At 37.9% G+C, this 20,832-nt stretch overlaps 1 protein-coding gene across 2 annotated transcripts in view; it reads right to left on the bottom strand.

Moving 5' to 3' along the window:
* Positions 1-20,832, bottom strand: part of SMYD3 (SET and MYND domain containing 3) — a 442,190-nt gene that overhangs the window by 363,257 nt on the left and 58,101 nt on the right. Inside the window, exons 3-5 of one of the 2 annotated variants that reach the window (XM_049830859.1) lie at positions 19,744-19,851; positions 18,566-18,623; positions 12,483-12,619 (exon numbers count right to left, since the gene is read on the bottom strand). In XM_049830859.1, coding sequence (XP_049686816.1) covers positions 12,483-12,619; positions 18,566-18,623; positions 19,744-19,851 — 303 coding nt within the window. The remainder of the gene's footprint in view (positions 1-12,482; positions 12,620-18,565; positions 18,624-19,743; positions 19,852-20,832) is intronic. The other variant, XM_049830860.1, reaches the window with a different exon arrangement.

Below are 20,832 nucleotides of genomic sequence, written 5' to 3'. Positions count from 1 at the left end.
GTTAAATACACTTATTCCTGTTTTAACTAACAAGTACAAGGATGTTGAGAAAAAAAGCTGAATTCTTCTCTTGGTCATTCCTGCCATCAGTCAGCTGTGGAGTCAGCCTAGTAACATCATCCAGGTAATGGTACAGATTTTGGTCCTGAGAGTCATTGCTGGCAAACTGACAGAATGGGGGCAAACTGGTGAAATGCTACACTAAGCTTTACCACTGCAGCTTGCTTTCAGAATTGTGGCTTTTCAGTCAAATGAACTGGAACATACATCAAAAATTACTAGCTGACTGTCTGATATGTCTTAAAAGTTAGTTTAATGAAAAAAAAAAATTGCTATGGAACAAGAAACACAATGATCTTGTATAATTAAGACAGTAAATGCTGTTGGACTTAACATCTCTCATTGGTCCAAATCCACTATAAAAAAAATCCAACACTATCATTCTATTCTCAAGACAAGCTGCTTCTTCAGCCAATACATAACTTTTTAGAAAACTATAGATATACTTCACTTTTTAATACACAAAAAAATACAGTCAACACATGCAGCATTAATTATAAAATCTAGGGAAGTGAAATCTGTCATTTAGAGAGGTGGTCATTTCAGATTCATGCCATTTAAAGTATCACCAGGATGATGGATATTGTCTCAAGTTAAAAAAATAATCACATAAAAACATTTTTTAAAAGTTGGAAGTTTAAAAGGTAAATAAGTGATTCTATGCTGTTACAAGAGTTTCTCACTGTCAGCCAGTTTATGGAATTTTACCTCATACTCTGTGAAGTATAAAAGCAAACATGACTCTTCAAAACATTAGACAGCACAAATGCACACAGTGCAAGTTGCTGTTTTAAATACAGATTTTTTAATTTGAGTACTAGCTTATTCAGTAAGGCTGAAATGACTACAGAATAAGAAATGTGTCAGCATTACTTAGTCTATATAATTTCTGCACAGCAGAGGAAACTGATGTTACAGAGAGCAAACAATTTGTGCACCTTCCTCCCTTCTTTACTATCTTCCCAGGCTAGACGCCCAAATCGGTAAAGTATTTTTCACCCTCAACACTGAATGAACACTGACAAACCAGTAGGCTGACACTTCACCATTTCTGCCTATACTAGTAGCAACACATAGCCAAATCCTGTCTGTTTACACAACGAGTGTAGACAACTCTGACTTCAGTGATCTCGTGATGCATAGAAATATCCATCATGAGCAGGTGTCCAATCCAGTTTCCTCTGAAAGTTGAGTGAAATTTTGGCCTTGATAGCAATAGAAGAAGAAAGAAGATTAATTTCACACTTGTGAGTACAGGCAATGCACAAGGTTTGTTGACAGATTGAAAAATGTTCTTGTGAAATGGGAGATGAAAGGGAGCTTCAATCCTGCAGTTTTTCTATTTTAAACTAAAAAAATACCCCTAAATTTCCAAAAGGGATTATAAAAGCCTTAATAACAGCCCACAATTACTTTAAGTTCAAAAGGGACATATGTTCAAATCCATCATCTGCAGTACCTATGACATTAGGAACAGATCTGATCACACACATTTAAAATTTCAAAAAGCCCACAACCAGCATAGAAAGTTTCAAAGGATCTGAAGAAGAAATGCAATTAATTGACAGTTAAAGGTATGAAAAATCTAGTCAATATTTACACAATCAAGGGGAAAGGGGTGGCTATGGAAAAAAAACATTTAAATCACTAAGGCAAATTAGATGAGCTCCTAAAGGAAATACTCCTGGATTTGACTCTGCCTGTCAATCAACATCTAACTACCTGAGGACAGCATGCAAACTTCCAGGGCAGGTGTGTAGGGAGATGCAAGCAAGAGTGCTATGACAAATCATCATGCCTGTCAATTACAGAGCTCTTGCACCTTGCTCTGCAGTATCTCCTGTCAGCCACTATTATGGAATAGCTATACCCACTGCCATGCCAAGAAACTGCCTAAATTAGACTCAGCTTCAGGTTGCTAAGGTACAAGCTACATGATCTCAAGCCAGCTCACAGCATATCAACGCTACAACTGCTTTGTGACTGCTGCTCACCCATACCAAAACACAGGATAGTGGATCAATTAGACTGCGATCCTGACTCAGTATGACTATAGTTTCTTTCTCCATTTTATTTGCACAAAAAACTTAAGAGTAGTTTTAATGAAACAGGACATGCCAAAAAATTTTTAACATCACAACTACAGTGTTCACAAAACCAGAATGTATATAGTCATATTATGGGGAATAGGGAGCGAACACACTTTTAAAGACTAAATTTAATGTAGGTAGCTATCATTTAATTGACACCCACTGAAATGCCTACATGTGACAGAAGTTATCTCACCTTCTGTTGATACTTAGACTATAACAGCTATTTAGCTCTATAGGATATCCTAGACAAAGTTACCCTCATTTTCAGAGAGGTTCTGAAGCAGCTGAGATAACAGCAAGTCAACAGTAACACCACAAATACTTGGTTCCCCATCCTAAATTCAAAGAGCACAGTATTTTTCAACAGACTATCGATCTAATCCAATGCCATACTGGAAGGAAAATTCTTAGCCTTTCCATCTATTAAACACATTAAACAAGTCTCAGAGCTGATTAATAATCCTGCCACACAGGATTCCAGCTCTGCTCACAGCCAAAACAAACAAGCAAAAACGCTTTAAGCAACCCTACTGCAGGTCATCCTAAAGACAAGGATAGAACAGCTTGCTGCCAACAGCATTACAAGCAGTTATCAGGCTTATCCTCCTCAATTAGGGGCTTTTAAAATTGCTGATAGAGGATGTAAGTGTTTTACATTTACTACTCAGATCTTTACTAAACAACTCCGTGACCTTGTTTCATGCTGGCTTTTCCTAAACATAGGAGGTGCCTCACCCCACACATTTTTGTGCACATACTCCAAATCCCACAACCGCTAAAGTTTTTTATCATTACTGTTTCCAGTTCACATCCCTAATGGTGCCAGAAAAAAAAAAACTGATGTATATCACATGTCAGAGACCATTAGCTTTTAAACACTGTGTTTTGTGGATATGCTCTGAGCATTAGGCAAGGTAATGGTAATTAAGTCCCTGGTCACCTGGATCGTCTTCAGTTCTCCACAGCACTATCACAGCTCCAGACCTAAACCGGGGCGATGGGGAGGGGGGGGGGCACAAAGGAAAAAAAAAAAAAAAAGTGAGAGTTTCAAAATAGCCTACAGTACCCTGCTATTTAGTTCTCCAGACTCTGTTTTCTTATTACTTCCAACTTAGCATGACAGAAAAAGGGCCAACTGAACAAGAATTATACACACTTGCCTCCCATACCAACCGTCCCCTGCCCCAGGCCCACTGAAGGCAGTAACTTTTCTAGAACCACATGTTTTTCAATCAGGGCTCAATTAACCTCCTTAAAACATAGTCTTTTCTCTTCCCTACCCCCCACCCTCCAAGAACAAAGCTTTCTTTCCTACCACACACAACCACATTATTACAAATTCTAACCTAATCGTTCCTTGTTTTAGAACTCTTCTACCTCATTTTCTACACCTGGTGTTTGTTACACCACAGGCAGTTTGTAAAACAGCTGGTTTTACACAACAACTAAATAAGGGGACCCGAATTATATCATAAACTCAGTCTGAAGTATTGTCATCTTATGGTCTTACTTTCACTGCACCAAGCTTTGTTAGCAAAAGCTTATATTTTAGTTGTAATCATGTTGTTCTCATTTAAAATCACATAGGATGGTTAAAGCTTTGTTTCATGGTCTGGTGCAATATCCTGTTGCTCTTGAAGATAACTATTACAACTAAAAATTAAGATAATTGCTATCAAAAATTATCTCCCTAAATTATAATTCAATGGCGAAAACACAGGGAATAACTAAACCTGAAAAATCACATTAGACAAAAATAGCTTCCTGTAAAGACACAACTTTCATTTGGTGAAGTAGAGAGAAGTCTTCTCAGACTGTTTATCACCTAGAGTACTGCTGCAATCAATATTTCTTCCCATGTTATTAAAATTTTTACTACTTTTTCTTTAATTTCTAATTACACCATTGCTTCCAAAGCTGATGCACAGTGGTTGCCACTTCCTCTGCAATCTTGACTTTAAGAATGAACACCTAGTTAACCAAATGTAGTGAGAATCTTAGCAGCACTCTACAACTACTTCTGCAATATTAAAAAGGTACAACCTAAGACATAGGCTCTTATTCACAACAGTTCCTATTCCAATTGCCTTCACACTTACTCATTGCTACATTGTGGAAACAAGCAGCAGAGTGTGACTGCTGCACTGTGTGGTTGGAGAGATGTGATTTAGTTCTGATTGCCCTACAGACCTCTTATGAAAAGACAGCTATATGATCATTCTCTATTAGCCTTCATTTTCTTCCTTAGAAAGATTAGTCTGCTACACAAGAAAACTATAAAGAATCATTGCTAAATCTTCAAGTTCTTTTGAGACTTTTCAGAAGCACTACACAAGTGAAAAGCACTTGCCATTTAATAAACATGCCAAAGTCATAGTGGCATAAATGAAAAACAAGAAGGTCAGCTTCAGATTTTCTACTTACTCCTACTCTTTTAAGAGTAGCAGAATTGACAGGAGAACAAGGGATACCAGGCAGACAGCCCTGTAAACCCAGACCAAGTAAATGAATTATTAAACAGCCCCAAGACCTTCCCTACCTTCCCTTGCTACAAAACAATCTCCTGACGTTTATTTTTTCCCCTCCCTGTTCTTATGAAATATTACCCTTTGCCAAAAGAGCTAAGATACAGAATGAAAGTTATGCCAGAAATTAGTCTGCATCATGGACTTTTTCTAGTGTTGTACTCAACTCCAGGGGTCAAACAGCTCTGCCCGTTAGCCGACGCTGGCTCATACAGGCTTCTGCAAGGCTCTCTAACAAATCTGCAAGGCTCTCTAACAAACCAAAGGAAGCTGTTTTGGCAGGAAGCATATGCAGACACCTGAATCTTTCTAATGCCTCTGTTACTGGATAATGACAAAAAAAAGTGAGTTTAAAATGCTGATGTAAGCAATAAAATCCAATATTCAAATAAACCTTGACTGTTTGCTATACTGCACAAACCAGTGCATAGTTTTCTCCTAATAAATTTAGTTTTTCCCATTTCCTTTGGTTTTATGCACTGCAAAAGCAGAGGCTGGTCTTTGCTTACTCCCCTCTCGTTAGATGAGACAGCTCCTCAGAATCAACAATAAATGCTAGGAAAGAGATCTTTCATGTCCTCTGAAAACAAATATGAAGGTCTACCAGAATGAGTTTTGTTATGCTTCTATGGAATACACTGGAAAGAGTACGGAAAAATTCTCCCAAAATTATTTACACAGTAACTAAGCACAATATTTCTGATGATCACAAGTCAGTTCTTAACAATTTTAAGCGTGAAGCTTTTAATGGCTTAAAACACAGAGAGATAACGGCTTAACACACAGGGAGAACAGGAGAGAGGACACACCATGTCCATATTCCCACCAAACAAAACTTTATCAACAGAAATACTAAATCAATAGCACTTTAGATAAAAAGATGATCACAAATCTCATGTAATAGACTTAAAGATGGCAACAGTCAGAGAAAAAGGTTCTGATATAGTTTGATGAGCAGGAACATACCCCTCCAACTCTAAAATAACAATAAAGAGTCAAGAAGATTGACAAACACAATTGTATGTTGAGCACCAAGGCTTAACCATTGTTCTTTCAGGTATAATGATTTCTGGAAATTACAAGACTTTGGAAATTATAAGAAAAAAAGAACTATCAAAATGAAAAGGTTTTTGCAAAATAGTTTCCTAGGCCAGGACTAAAAATAAATTTGTCAGTACTGGCCTAGTCTTCAATTTACCATAAACACAAAAGTTTGCATGAGACAAAGCAGCAATGTACATTAGGTTTGTGCCCTGGTTTCAGCTGGGATAGAGTTAATTTTCTTTCTGTTAGGTGGTACAGTGTTATGTTTTGGGTTCAGTATGAGAAGAATGTTGATAACACACTGATGTTTTCAGTTGTTGCTAAGTAATGTTTAGACTAAGTCAAGGATTTTTCAGCTTCTCATGCCCAGCCAGCAAGAAGGCTGGAGGGGCACAAGAAGTTGGAAGGGGGACACAGCCAGGACAGCTGACCCAAACTGGCCAAAGGAATATTCCATACCATGGGATGTCATGCCCAGTATATAAACTGGGGGGAGTTGGCCTGGGGGTGGTGGGAGGTGAGGGGAAATCGCTGCTTGGGAATTAACTGGGCATCAATAAGCGAGTGGTGAGCAATTGCATTGTGCATCACTTGTTTTGTATATTCCAATTCTTTTATTATTATTATTGTCATTTTAATATTGTTATTTTCATCATTATTAGTTTCTTCCTTTATGTTACATTAAACTGTTCTTATCTCAAACCACAAGTTTTACTTTTTTTTCCCAGATCTCTCCCCCACACCCACTGGGTGGGGGGGAAGTGAGTGAGCAGCTGCATGGTGCTTAGTTGCTGGCTGGGGTTAAACCACAACAGTTTGAATTACACAAAAAGCAATGATGGATAAACATGCACTTGCTTTTGTCATCTCCAGAAAAAGAACTTCATGGCCTCCTAATCATAGGGAAACTGAACAAGTGCATCCAGAGTTAAGGAGATTAGCAAACCTGGCATCAGAAAGCAACCTTCACCTCTATGCCTTTAACAACTCTTAACTTGCTCATAACTTGACTCTTAACTTTATCCTAACAAATCACTTTCATTTCCCTGCTAACATGATTACGAAGTTAACTAGTGAATCCTAAGTAAGAGTAACCTACTGAAAGTGCTGCTAAAGAATATCTTGAGCAGGCAGACATATCTTGCCTTCAAAGGTCTTCTCAGAAAACATATGCTATCTGATGCCTATAGGATCTGAGGGAGCAGTGTGAAGATCAAACATACTTTTTCCAGTCACATCATTAAGTGAGAGTGAGACTATTGCCTTAAACTTGCACTTAAAGATACCCAAATACATTACCATAACTTAGTATTCAGACTTTACAAAGGCCAAGTGACACTGCTCAACTCCCAGTTCTCTTCTGCCTATGCAGATACATACCAAAACCCCTTTAACAAGAAGATTTTTTTAAGTTGGTACTAATATCCTTTCTGTTGAAGAGACACACTTTCGAAGCATTGAGTGGAATAAAAAGTACGTACTGAAAACTTAGAAGAACAAGCAAAATATATTTAACCTTTGATAGGAGGAATAAACAAAGGATTTTAAAGAGACAGGGCACTTCGTCTCTTGAGGAACGTATTTCTGCACTTTACAGCTGCCCCCTTACTTCTTCTTAAGTTAAAAATAAAATCAATTATACCAACAGCCTAAAAGGACAACTGGTCTTTCAGTTAAAACTGTCTGTGGGTACACAGAGACTAGCATACAGCATCAAACTTGTATCTCTTCTTCACTTTAATTTCAACTTCATAAACCTCAAAAAAAGGACATAGAAAAAAAATTCATCTGACATAAAAAAACCCCCACATTTCCAATGAGTATGGATACTGACTTTCTTCTTCATCCTGTCGCAGACTTAGAGCTCTACTCTCAGACCTCTTTTTACTCTGTCATTGATCTGTGTCAATTCTAAACTGACCTGAAACAAAAGAGTAGGACAGCACCTCAGAAGAGTTTGGTGGGCAGCAGACCATCTGCATGAACAGGCATAATCAGCTCACACATACACAGGTGTGTGATCTCTCCAGTGAACTGAATGAAAGCAGCACATCTACTTTCAAAGTAGAATCTGCTCATAAGAAAAAAGTGGCAAGACTGGAACTGTAGGAAAGGTTAAAACTTCTAGAAAGCTAAAAATTCTCTCTCTAATCCCTATCACCCCACATGCAGTTAAGATACTGTTCAGAAAGTGAAATTTTGGACAACAGAAAAATTAGGGAGATTGCTATTTCAGGAGTAAAGTATCATCTCTGCTCTATGGGGTTCCCAAGAATCCAATCCAGCATCCTTTTCCCAAAAGTTTGTTATCAACTGTTTTACCAAAACGTCATTTAGAAACCCTTTCTTTTCCAACAAAATTCTGTTTTAAGATTACTAAACTGCTCCAGAAGTCCATTATGTTAGAGTTCATTAAATGTAACTGGATTTTACCTTACTGTTACTTAATGACAGAGGTTGAATATATCTTACTATTTTTATAAATGTGAGGATCTGAAATTAGGAGATCTTTAAAATGGCTACCATTTTATCTAACATTAGAATCTCTTCTTTTTCTTATTAATTAAAAGAAAAAAAGTTTTCAGACAATTTAAAAATGCTCAAAAAGTCAATTCTGACATAGTATGAGTAGTTGCAATCCTACATAAGACACCAAGTCTATACTTGATCTAAAAAAAGTCTTCTTAGGCCTGATTCCAGTCAGTGGAGTCACTCACAGTTTTACAGTCAACATGGTAGGTACAGATTTCATTCAATGTCTTAAGTAGTTTATGTGGTTCTGTCTGCTATTATGAAAAGACCGATAAATGTATACAAAAAATTTTAATTCTTTATCCTGCATCCATTAAATGTCTCACAGGATTCCAGGCCACCTCTTCACACATGTAAGTAAAAGCTGAAGAATAAAAAGCAAGGACTGATTTTATCTCAAGGTTATGGAAACATCATTAAACCATAAAACCATGGTGTCAAAAATTTATCTTGACATTAGAAAATGTCTCAGTGGAGTTAAAGCCTTACCACGTAATTAACTGCAGATAATTCTGTTTAATACTGAGGATCAGAATTTAAAAACAGTCACAACCTTGATAAATGGCATGTTAAATAAACTGGAGCTTCTGAATAGTGATCAGATAGCAAGATGAAAAAAATCCAACTCCAGCTCAAAAGGACAGTTGATACAAAAGCAAATTGTCTAGTAAGAACAGGGCAACACTCTCAAAAAGGAAGGTATATCACCCTTCTGAGACACCTCCCCATCTAGTACAGCTGATATTTTCAACAGATCTTATGCAAACTAAAAATATATTGGAGTGAAATTCTGTTCCCATGGAAAGAAATGGCAAAACATTTTTTGATGGGAAGTTTCCACAAGTTTGCACTCAAGGGGACTCTCTGCCCATTAAGCGTCACAAGCAAGTGAATAAAACTATAATTAATTTTCACAAAGACAAGAGCAGTGGCCAGCAGAGGAGGAGGACTGTTTAAAATAGCTTCTGAGAAGCTCTTTTGACCTAAATCAGGTTGGACATTTTCCAAGAACTGTCTGGAATTTAGTCACCTCGCTGCAGGACCATTTTTCTCTTTTGTCCAGCTGCTTATTTTTCTTCTTGAGGATCTCGCATCAAAGAGAAAAAAAATGACCTTTGATGGGATCTTTTGTGGCATGTAATGAAAGAACTGATCCAAAAAAGTTCAATGTTAGAATAAGAACCTACTGAACTTGAAAGGAATGTTGGAAGAGGTTGGGAAAACAAGATTACATCTTGAAGTCATGTATCTGTAGTATTTCTTTGTTCTATGACCACACAGAGAAGTCATCACAGCTGGTCTTTTTGAGTTACACTACAGAGAAGAGACCACATAAGTCTTTTATCAGAGACTTTATAGTTCCAAAGCCTTATATTTTACCTGCTGGGAATAAGCATCCCTATTCAGCTTAAGGAAAAAACCCAGTATTTTTTCCACTGACATTCAGCTTATCTTCCAAAAAACATTCTATGGGAGTGGCAGAAACTGCCTGCTGCCACCTCACTAGGGATGTGGGCATATTATAATCATATTTTAATATAATGTCGTAGTTGTTGTGGTTTAACCCCAGCCAGCAACTAAGCACCACGCAGCCGCTCACTCACTCCCCCCCATCCAGTGGGATGGGGGAGAAAATCGAGAAAAAGAAGTAAAACTCCTGGGTTGAGATAAGATCGGTTTAATAGAACAGAAAAGAAGAAACTAATAATGATAATGATAACACTAATAAAATGACAACAGTAGTAATAAAAGGATTGGAATGTACAAATGATGCACAGGGCAATTGCTCACCACCCGCCGACCGACACCCAGCCAGTCCCCGAGCGGCGATTCCCTGCCCTCCACTTCCTATATTAGATGGGATGTCCCATGGTATGGAATACCCCTTTGGCCAGTTTGGGTCAGGTGCCCTGGCTGTGTCCCCTCCCAACTTCTTGTGCCCCTCCAGCTTTCTCGATGGCTGGGCATGAGAAGCTGAAAAATCCTTGACTATAGTCTAAACATTACTTAGCAACAACATCAGTGTTATCAACATTCTTCTCATACTGAACTCAAAACACAGCACTGTACCAGCTACTAGGAAGACAGTTAACTCTATCCCAGCTGAAACCAGGACAGTACTTCATAACACACTCACATGACAACCAAATTGGGAATGCTATAAACTACAACATGGAAAATTAGAGTGACAATAGAGCTTTCCAAAAAGCACTGTGCTTGACAGAACTCTGAATGAGATACTAATTTTACTCACATGTAAAGCATATGGGTGTATTTAGTTGACAGCTCCCTTCTCCCAACCAAGTCACCTGTTCAGCCAGACTCTTCTGTCCCTTCTGTCAATTCTTTTTATTATTAGTGATATGAAGTATCTGTACCCATGGTAGGTCTATGTCAATTGCTCTCCTTTTTCCTAGGGCAGACTATCACACAGACTCAGCAAAAGAAGGAACTGAGACCTACTTTAATGGCCTAAGAGCTGCTGAATTCCCAGAAAGAAGGAGGGGGGGTGGGGCAGGGAAAGCAACAACTACTTAAAAACCTGGTAATTTGCAGTATATTCAATAGGGTAGGGACAAATTCACAGTCAACATAAGGAATACATTGAGTTAAAAATATCTTTGTGATAGGAAAGCTATAGTGAAACAAACTTCGTCATTAACAGGAGCATTCCTAGTCTTCCAGTTAACAGGATATGGAGCTGGGAAGTCTTGACTTTCACTCTGTCCTTGATGCCCACTTGCATCACCTTGGTAAAATACATGTGAGGGAAGAGAAGGTGCACATATGTGCAGATGCTTGTGCGTGCGTGTACATAAAAAATTTAAAAAGCTTCCTTATTTTCTTCACGAGTGCTCCAATATATTAGGCAACCATCACACTGCTCCTGTAAAGCCACCACTGCCAGCCTCCATCTTAAGCTTATTATTACACAGGAAACAACAACATTTGTAAAGAATTTCTTACAAGCTGTGACTCAGTTCCAAACCGGTTAGGCAGTGATCACCTTCTGATACTCAGTCTTATCTTCAGCTGTACAAATTCTTTAAACAAGATAACACAGCTAGTGTATTTCATGTGAAATGCATCTGACAAAGTTCCAAACCAGCGTGCCAATACAAGACAGTAAAAGTTTGAGTGGAGACTAGGTAGTGCATAAGGTTTTTATCTACAAGCCCTTTTGACTGGGTGTATTTCAGCCTGCGTGGTTTTTCAGGGAAAATTGCAACTTTACACCACAGCAGTCTAATCACCAATTTAAAAAAAATCCAGAAAAACAACACAATTGCTCATATTACTCCAACTTTTTCTGTCCATAGCAAAAGAGATTCCACAACTGTGCAGATTAAAAAACGTAAAAAATCATATATTGCATTTTTACTGCATTTCTTTAAAAGAGGCTCTTCCTTTTGTTTATATCAGAAGAAAAACACCTAAGAGTTTGAATTGCTTCATAAGAAAATGCTTATTAAAACAACTGAGACATGCATGAGTTAAGATAAATCTTATGGTAGAATTTATCAACCAATAAGAAATCAAAAAATTAAATCAAGTTAAAACTATTAAGTATTCTCCATATGAAGTACTTCTGCTAGCTTCTGAATTGAAAGCAGTAACATACGTACAGCAAAAGCCAACAATATTTAGTTAGTAACATCACAAACAGTTTACACATTGTGGAAGTTAATTTCAAGTACATTACATGTAGCCTTTTAGAATAGATGATCCACATGGCCCCTGAGAAAGCAGTTTGTGGAATACAGTACTCTCAGGAACACCCATTAACACTTACTACTAAATGACAAAATGGAATGGGAGTATATCTGCAAATATAAGATACTGCACTTTGCAGAAAAATTCTAGGCTGAAGAATGATGCTATATGCTCTTTTTCACTGTGGAAAAATTACTTTGACTCAATTGTTTTTGAACTTGCTTGGTTTTTAATGCAACTTTCCTCCCTTTCCCCAAGATCTTCAACATGATAATTTAAAAAAGGAAAAGAAAAAATATCCTCTGGCTGCTACTTTAATTTTGAAGCGTTACAATTATATAAAAGCTATACTTCTGGTTAAATACTGACCAAATAGAAAAAATAAATAGTTTGATTTCACTCTGTCATATATCACATTCTGGATGTATCTACTGAACTCCCACTCAAAAATAAATCAAGAACACAAGGAAAGGATAATTTATGAGTTGTCAAGCAATCACATTTTAACACTTACTTTTGTGAAGATCTGAAAAAAGTCAATTACAGGTGGCAAGTGAGACGCATCCTGGATCTCCATTTTCAAATACAGTTGCAATGTCTGTGCGAGGTGCCTGAGGCCGTCTTTCATTTCTTCACTTAACTGTTCAGTATCTTATGGGGAAGAGAAGAAAAAAGTAAATCATGTCATAAACAGAACCTTTCACCAACATTTTGAAAATGTCCAATCACAGCCATACAGTCTAGGCATTTCCAGGCCCAGAATTAATCTTGACAGAGGGCAATTTTGACAGAGGGCGGACATTTGTCAGTTTTTCTGACAGCTACCTATCAACACACAGAAGAGTTTATGAGGTTGCTACTGCCAAATCATATGAATACAATGGTGAGTTAAAGATCAAAAGCCAATAGATAAAGCAGAAGTGTAAGCAGATGTAAGACATTACATACAAAAATTAGGCATCTGGGTTTGTAACATTAGAAATGTGCTTGAAAGTTTATGCAGTAGTACCATCTTCCTTACAGCAGTGCATATTTTTATACTGTATTCTCCACAGATGTGTCGGAAACACTTTATGCTGGCAGATCAAAAGGGAAAGTATTTTAGAGACAAAGGTAGTTTCATACACAGCAGCTGGTTAAATGGAATGGATATGGAAGAATATTAAGCAAGTACCACTTTTATTCAATACTAAAGCACCATTATTCATGCTTTACAAATGGGAATCCTAAAACAGAAAGAAACAAAGTGCCTTATTTTCTAATGAAGTGATCATGCATGCATCAGGTCACTTATAACATGGAAAGCGAAACTCAGCTGCCCTAGTAAGTTCAGTGCCTGATTACCTGCTTCACATTTTCTTTTTCCTGCCAGTTACCACAAAAAGAATAAGGACTAAATGGAGAACATGAAGTTGAACAAATTCAAGTATCAGTCTATAAAAAAAGGCAAAGAGGATTATTATGCACTATGAATCAATCTCATCTCTACATAATGGTGAATTGTTATTTTATTTTAAACACTGGCATGGTTTAACCCCAGCCAGCAACTAAGCACCACGCAGCCGCTCACTCACTCCCCCTCCACCCAGTGGGATGGGGAAGAAAATCAGGAAAAGAAGTAAAACTCATGGGTTAAGAACGGTTTCATAGAACAGAAAAGAAGAAACTAATAATGATAATGGTAACACTAATAAAATGACAACAGTAGTAATAAAAGGATTGGAATGTACAAATGATGTGCAGTGCAATAGCTCACCACCCGCCGACCGACACCCCGCCAGTCCCCGAGCGACGATTCCCCGCCCCCCACTTCCCAGTTCCTATACTAGATGGGACGTCCCATGGTATGGAATACACCGTTGGCCAGTTTGGGTCAGCTGCCCTGGCTGTGTCAACTTCTTGTGCCCCTCCAGCTTTCTCGCTGGCTGGGCATGAGAAGCTGAAAAATCCTTGACTTTAGACTAAACACTACTGAGCAACAACTGAAAACATCAGTGTTATCAACATTCTTCACATACTGAACTTGAAACATAGCACTGTACCAGCTACTAGGAAGACAATTAACTATCCCAGCTGAAACCAGGACAAACACCTATCCTTAATGGGAATGGAAATAACCTTTTACCAAGAAGGGTTCTTCCCCATACTTTAGAACCAAGCTTGTTGCCCTCCTGGAAGGACAATTCAAGATCTGTGTTCCTCTTTAAAGCTAACTCCTAGTCACTCACTTAAAAAGAGGATGCAATTAAAGCAGCTGCCACTGGGTTTGGTTAAACAGCCATCTAGTGTGTACGATACTGAGGCTTCTGTGTTCTATCCCACCTGGCATTCCTCTGCTTGAATGTACTGGCTATTCTGTAGGTTGTAAATTGGCTATCTTGGAGTTTCCATTTCTCACACACCACACAGGTGAGCTGCTTTAATAATCTCCTTTGAACTACTTCCAGCAGTACACTAAATGCTGGCTTACTAAAATGGCCAGTACCCATGGACAGCTATCAGCCAGAAGTCTTCCACTAGAAGCAGCTACAATTTGCTTCTAGTCTAGTATGGGTTTCCTTATTCACAAGCTCTTCAGTTCTATTTAGACTTTCTCTGGAGCCACGGAGTGCTGAATGATGGGGTGCTATCAGTACACTGTATTATGGCAAATGTACCCCTCTTCATGCTATATACAGAGTTCAAGAAGCATCTATATTATCTACTGTATATTGTTTCCATTTCAGCATAAAGTAACACTTCCCAAGATCTGCCCCCATTCCAATGGTCAGTCGTTGCTGCTGAAATGCCATCTACAAGCCATCCTTGGGGTGATTCTGCAACGTACTGAGCAAGCAATGACTCCAGAGGAATCTTAAGGGTGGTCTGTCCCTACTAGGGCTGGGGAAGGAGACACATGCTCTTTCAGAGCAGATTCAGCTCCTCAAAAAGTTCAAACCAGTTAGTACTAAGAATGCTGAGATATGCCCCTCCATACCTGGCACAAAGCTTATTTAACCAAAGTATTTGCCTTTTTATAGCTACCCCCAGCGCTACCCATGTGCATCTTAACAGTGTGGACATTTGAGGGTGATCTTGCAAGCCTGAATGAATGTACGTGTTAGAAATCCAGACGTGTACTCTTTACAATGTGTGAAAATCTCTGGTATAGAAAGTATCATATCTGAGGACTGTGTCTTCAAGAAAAGCAGCAAACTTTTAGATGATTGCAAAACTCAAGTTTAAAAAAATATAAAACCCATAAACATACACTTGCATTTCTTATATAATATTCCTTTGAAACTAAAGATGCTTTTTCTTTCAAATGTAACTTTTCAAGACATCGTGTCATTCATATTTACCTGATGTACATTACAAAATGCATTATGACAAAGAGAGGAAGGCATGACATGCTTCACTATTAGCAAATAAACACCTCTAGAATGGAGAAGAGGAATCATGCAAGCAGCATGGTGTAAATGGACACTACACTACAGTTTAGGACAGATGTGAACAAGAATATCGAATCCAACTGGAACTTCAGGGAGAATTGGCAGAGATGGGAGCAGAATGCAGTTATCCACACTGGAATCTGTCCAGGACATCAGGAGCTAATGAACCCAGCAAAAAGTCCCACGGGATCTTCAATGGCAAATGATCAAGACCTGGTTTTCACAGCATATAAAGAAGCCAAGGCCAAAAGCAAAGTGAAACAAAATTTGTGAATGTTTTCTTTTTGTGTTTTTAAGAAACTTTTTTCAATTGTGTAAGAACCCTGGTGTGGGAAAGAAAATGCTATAAAAGCCCTGTGAAAAGTTTTCTAAATACGGCATATGGATTTAATTATGCTGCTCTGATACTGATAAAAGTAAAGTAGCAAAAAGTCTGCCCATAGTACAGCACACAAACTCTTTTCTGCACACTGAATCTTGGTAAGTGAAAGCAAAGTTGATTTCTGAATGATCATAACAGATAGTGAGCCTGAAGAACCATGTAAGTAAGGAATTGTGTTACAATAAATGAGAACTAGCAAAAGTAACAATGCACACAGACACCGCTCCTACTTAACCTGAGTTTCAGGGTACACAATGAATTTGAAGGAACTATGGAGCTGGGAATAGAACTTTATAAAGGGCTAGATGCCTCCACATGTTTGGGGGATTTTTTTTAATATATGTATTACATATTTTTTCATATAATTATTCAATAAGTGTATAAAACTTTATATGCTTTTATTCAGTTTATACAAGTCATGCACACTGAAAATCACCCAACCATATAAAGCAACATTGAAAGGGAGTAGTGTAAAAGGAGACTGACACAGCATAGTGACAATAACAATTTTCAAATATTTTGGACTTCCGGGGGGGGGGGGAGGGAGAAGAAAGGAAAAAAAAAGAAAGGAAAAAAAAAGAGTATTAATTAGAATTCTATCTGTCATATTTATGATTAGTGTTGATACACTATGTTCTATTATACAGATGCTTCCTGAGAAGTTTTTTGCTACAGAAGATCACAACTGTATTTCTAGTTTATGTGATTCCCTCCAATGAAATCTTCTCCCTTATATACTCAGACTTCAGATGAAAATGCTTTTCTGACTTTCCGATGGATTCTACCAAGTACCAAAGTAAATCTTTACCAACACCATCTGTAAATTGTGCAGTAAATGGGAAAAGTGTTATGAAATCGCAGTAGCTTTTTGATGATATAGAGGCAGCAAAAAGCATCACAGCTACTACAAGTTGTCACACTATCCCAAAACACTCTTTTGGACTATCCTAACTGCAAAACCATAGAGACCATCTATTCACTCTAGCAAGGAAGCTCTGAAAAGAGCAAAAGGAAAGAGTTAGCCAAAACTTTCACGTAAGATTATGCAAGTGTCATAAGCCATTTGTACTGCATTCTATCAAGTATTAATGTCGGTTAACGTCTAGGAGTCCTGAACACCTTGCACTTTGGATTTAAGATTACACAGGAATCGTTATTAAAGCTCTTAGAGTAAACACAGATGGAACAGTAGATGTGGATCTCTCATGTGCTTCCTCCTAAACTAACTTGCTATGGACCAGCTGTTTCTGTATCAGTAAGAGGACAGTCATCCCACCTGTATCACAGGCCATATCAGCATTTCCTTCAGAATGAGAATTTTAGTAGAAGCTTCCAGCAGTTTTACAGATTTTTGTACCGTTTACCCATTGCAGCTCAGGCCTGTTTAATACCAAGCTTCTTTCCAGACTGCTTATCACACTATTCCCCTTGTCTCCAGCCAAGTTAAAGGAAGCTGAGATCATCTCCTGAAGGGTACTGAGAAACCTCAGTTTGTATGAAATTCAGTTACACAAAAATCTTGGCCTACACTATGGAAAATTGCTTTACAAGTGATCAATATTTAATTTTTAATGGGAAAGTCTTCCCTTCCCTCCAGTTCCTACTGTGCCACTGTGCAACTAGCCATTGGTACAACAGGGCACCATGAAGAATATTTTCCCTGGATCCCAGCAGTGCCATGAAGCATAGAAGTCCATAGTCTTCATCATTTTAACTTCATTTGAAGCCTCTGGAAATGCTGCTCTTAATTCAGATATTCCTCTAAGTCCCCATAAACTTTTGTTACACAATTTGAGAATATCCGTCGGAGAAAATCCTGATGTTTTAAATTATTGAAATGCATTCCCTCTATCCCTTTTAATTTGTTGCCTTATTAAGGTTTTTTGCCCTTGCAGGTTGGGAGAAGGTGGCAGAATGTCAGGATGTACGCAATTAAAACATAATACTAGTTATTGGGTTTTTTTTATGTTTATGTGGTTTTATTTCTACCTAACTATATCAATAGATCAAGCTGGTTTACAGACAAATCTCTGAATAACACTAAAAAAATGTTGAGGTAATCAAAATATTCACATTACTCTCTAGAAAATCCCTTCAAGCAAGATGTAAGAATGAACTAAGGACTTATTTCTTCCCTTATAAGTCTTTAACCTTTAAGTTACCACAAAATCTGGAAAAAAAAGTTTTCTATTTCAACATTAGCTCTGCTGAGAGATTATAACGAGCATCCTTTCCTACGCAAGCATTTGAAACTTGTAAAACCACAAAAATAGTATCCGCACAAATTTATCTTTTTTTTCTCCATTGAGAAGTCATGTAGAAGGCAGACATACACATATCCCTTGTAAATTTTAGGCTTCTTTCCTTTTTCTGGAAGTTTTTTTTGAAGCTTTATGCAATAGCACATAAATATTAAAAAAGTAAAAACTCAGTGTAAAAATACATGTATTTTTGTATATGTATATAAAAATATTGGCACTGTATGTAATAAGGCAGGTATTGGGTAAATTAAAAACTGAAAAGGCAAGATATACACTGTAAAATGAGAAAAAATATTAAAACCAAAAAAATTAGGTGGAAGTTTTGCTTGAAAAAGACACGCATGTTTTTTACTTGATCTTTGAAAAAACTGTTCTTCCCCACAGAGGTTTTAGCAAGTTTTGTCTTTGATTCTGTTTTTCTACAGAGCAGACATTCAAAAGGCAAGCTGCAAGAAAATCAGATGGCCACTCTCTAAAGCAGAACTTGGAAGCATTTTCTGCAATATGGTTGGCAATTACTTACTTGACTGAAGATCGGAAAAAGAGTAGAGTCTCTCAGAAAGGCATACTGATTGTCTAAGCTGCAGAGAAAAACAGATAATTAATACTTACATAGCACACTTTATCTTGAAAACACTCTAAAAGATTGATTATTCAATGTGATATGCCTATAAGATAATTAGGTAAGGCTAACAGCATCAACATAAATCTGGTCATTCCATACTTTCTATATACTATCATAAAATTATTAATTTTTATTAGTGTTTAACACTTTCTACTTTTTTTTTTTTTTTTTTTTTTACTTTGGCAGCTTACCCTTAGTAATTTACTTTGGCCCTTCACACTATAATTGAAAGCAATTCATGAAGTTAGCAGTCTCAGATTTCATGTGACTATAATTAATGCACAGTATAACTAGGTACATATTTGCCCTTTAAAAACAATCATACACACACTCTTCCCAACAATGTATAAATTAAGATATTAAATCATATTTTATCACCTCAGACCACAACAAATGCACGTTTTTATCCAAGACAAACAGCATCATGGCAGGGTCAGCAAAAAAAATGGGCAAATCCTTTTTCATTTACAATCCCACACAGTCATAAGCTGCTTAACCTAACAGAAAATTTAGTCTGCATAAATTAATCAAACTGTGGGAATGTCAAACACCCAGGACTTCCAAGAGAGTTTAGGGGGGAAAAAAAAAAAAAAAAGAAAAAGAGAGTAATTGAGTTTAAGAGAACCCAACATTGAAAGCATGGCGTTGTGCCCTCCAAAGGAAGAGCTAGCTAACAGTGTTTCTGTCCTTACCACTTGTCCAAATAGGCTGAATGAGGTTCCCAGTGAAGTTAATGGAGAAGCACCAATAACTTCAGAAGTATCGAAGCAGAAACAGTGTCCCTCTGCGCTTTCCCTCTATGCAGAAATAAGTTTAGAATGCTACCACATAGTCATAGGAAGAGAAAGTTGATAAACAGGTCCCTTGAGCTTAATTATGTCCATTTTAGTATCTCTTGATCCTTTCAGCATTTCTGCAAATTAATCAGTAATCTTGTAATGCAATATGCAGTCCAATTTTGTTCAGCAATTCCAGTCACTTCAGCTTTCTAGCTGTTAATTACATTAAAAATGTAGAGTGAAAAAGCATTTATCTGAGTCTGCTACATTGAATAAATCTAAGTGAATGTCACTTACTAGTTTAAAAACAATCCTGCCAGCAAGTCTGACAGAGTCTGGAGGAAAATTAGGCTGCATGCTCTTAAGACACCTGCATTCCTGCTTGTGGTCCAGCCAAGCTTCTTTCTATTAGGATTTTTAAAAAGGAAAGGAAAGAAAAATCTGCATGTTATTTTACATAACATATATCACTTTTAAAATATATATACACACAAATATTTTATACATATGGTTATTTATATATGCACACAAGCAAACATGCCCCATCTCGCCATGGGCCGGCCCTGGGTATCCAGAACCACAACAGCATCACAGCCATTGAGCTGAGCTGGGAGGAGTAACTGCAGAGCTGAAAGTCAGCTCCAAAGGACCAGGAACGGGACCGTCCTTGGGTACTGATGTCCACTGACTCAGTCAGCCTCCAACACAGGCAACCTCGGATGCTGACTGTCAAAGAAACAGCAGCACATGCTGTCCTGCTTTTGGCTAGGAGAGAGTTGATTTTCTTTCTAGTAGCTGGTATAGTGCTGTGTTTTGGGTTCAGTATGAGAAGAATGTTGATAACACACTGATGTTTTCAGTTGTTGCTAAGTAATGTTTAGACTAAGTCAAGGATTTTTCAGCTTCTCGTGCCCAGCCAGCAAGAAGGCTGGAGGGGCACAAGAAGCTGGGAGGGGACACAGCCGGGGCAGCTGACCCAAACTGGCCAAAGGAATATTCCATACCATGGGATGTCATGCCCAGTATATAAACCGGGGGGAGTGGGCCTGGAGGGGGGGTGGGGAATCGCTGCTTGGGAATAAACTGGGCATCAATCAGCAAGTGGTGAGCAATTGCATTGTGCATCACTTGTTTTGTATATTCCAGTCCTTTTACTATTATTATTGTCATTTTAATATTGTTATTTTTATCATTATTAGTTTCTTCCCTTCTGTTCTATTAAACTCATCTTATTGCAACCCACGAGTTTTACTTTTTTTTCCCCGATCTCTCCCCCACACCCAGTGGGTGGGGGGGAAGTGAGTGAGCAGCTGCGTGGTGCTTAGTTGCTGGCTGGGGTTAAACCACGACACACACACTTTACCAGCATAGTCTGAGACTGCAGCT

Source organism: Accipiter gentilis, chromosome 28, assembly GCF_929443795.1.
Source record: "Accipiter gentilis chromosome 28, bAccGen1.1, whole genome shotgun sequence".
NCBI classification, from domain to species: domain Eukaryota; kingdom Metazoa; phylum Chordata; class Aves; order Accipitriformes; family Accipitridae; genus Astur; species Astur gentilis.
The sequence above is the reverse complement of the archived record's forward strand: the minus strand, read 5'-3'. Positions and strand labels throughout refer to the sequence as shown.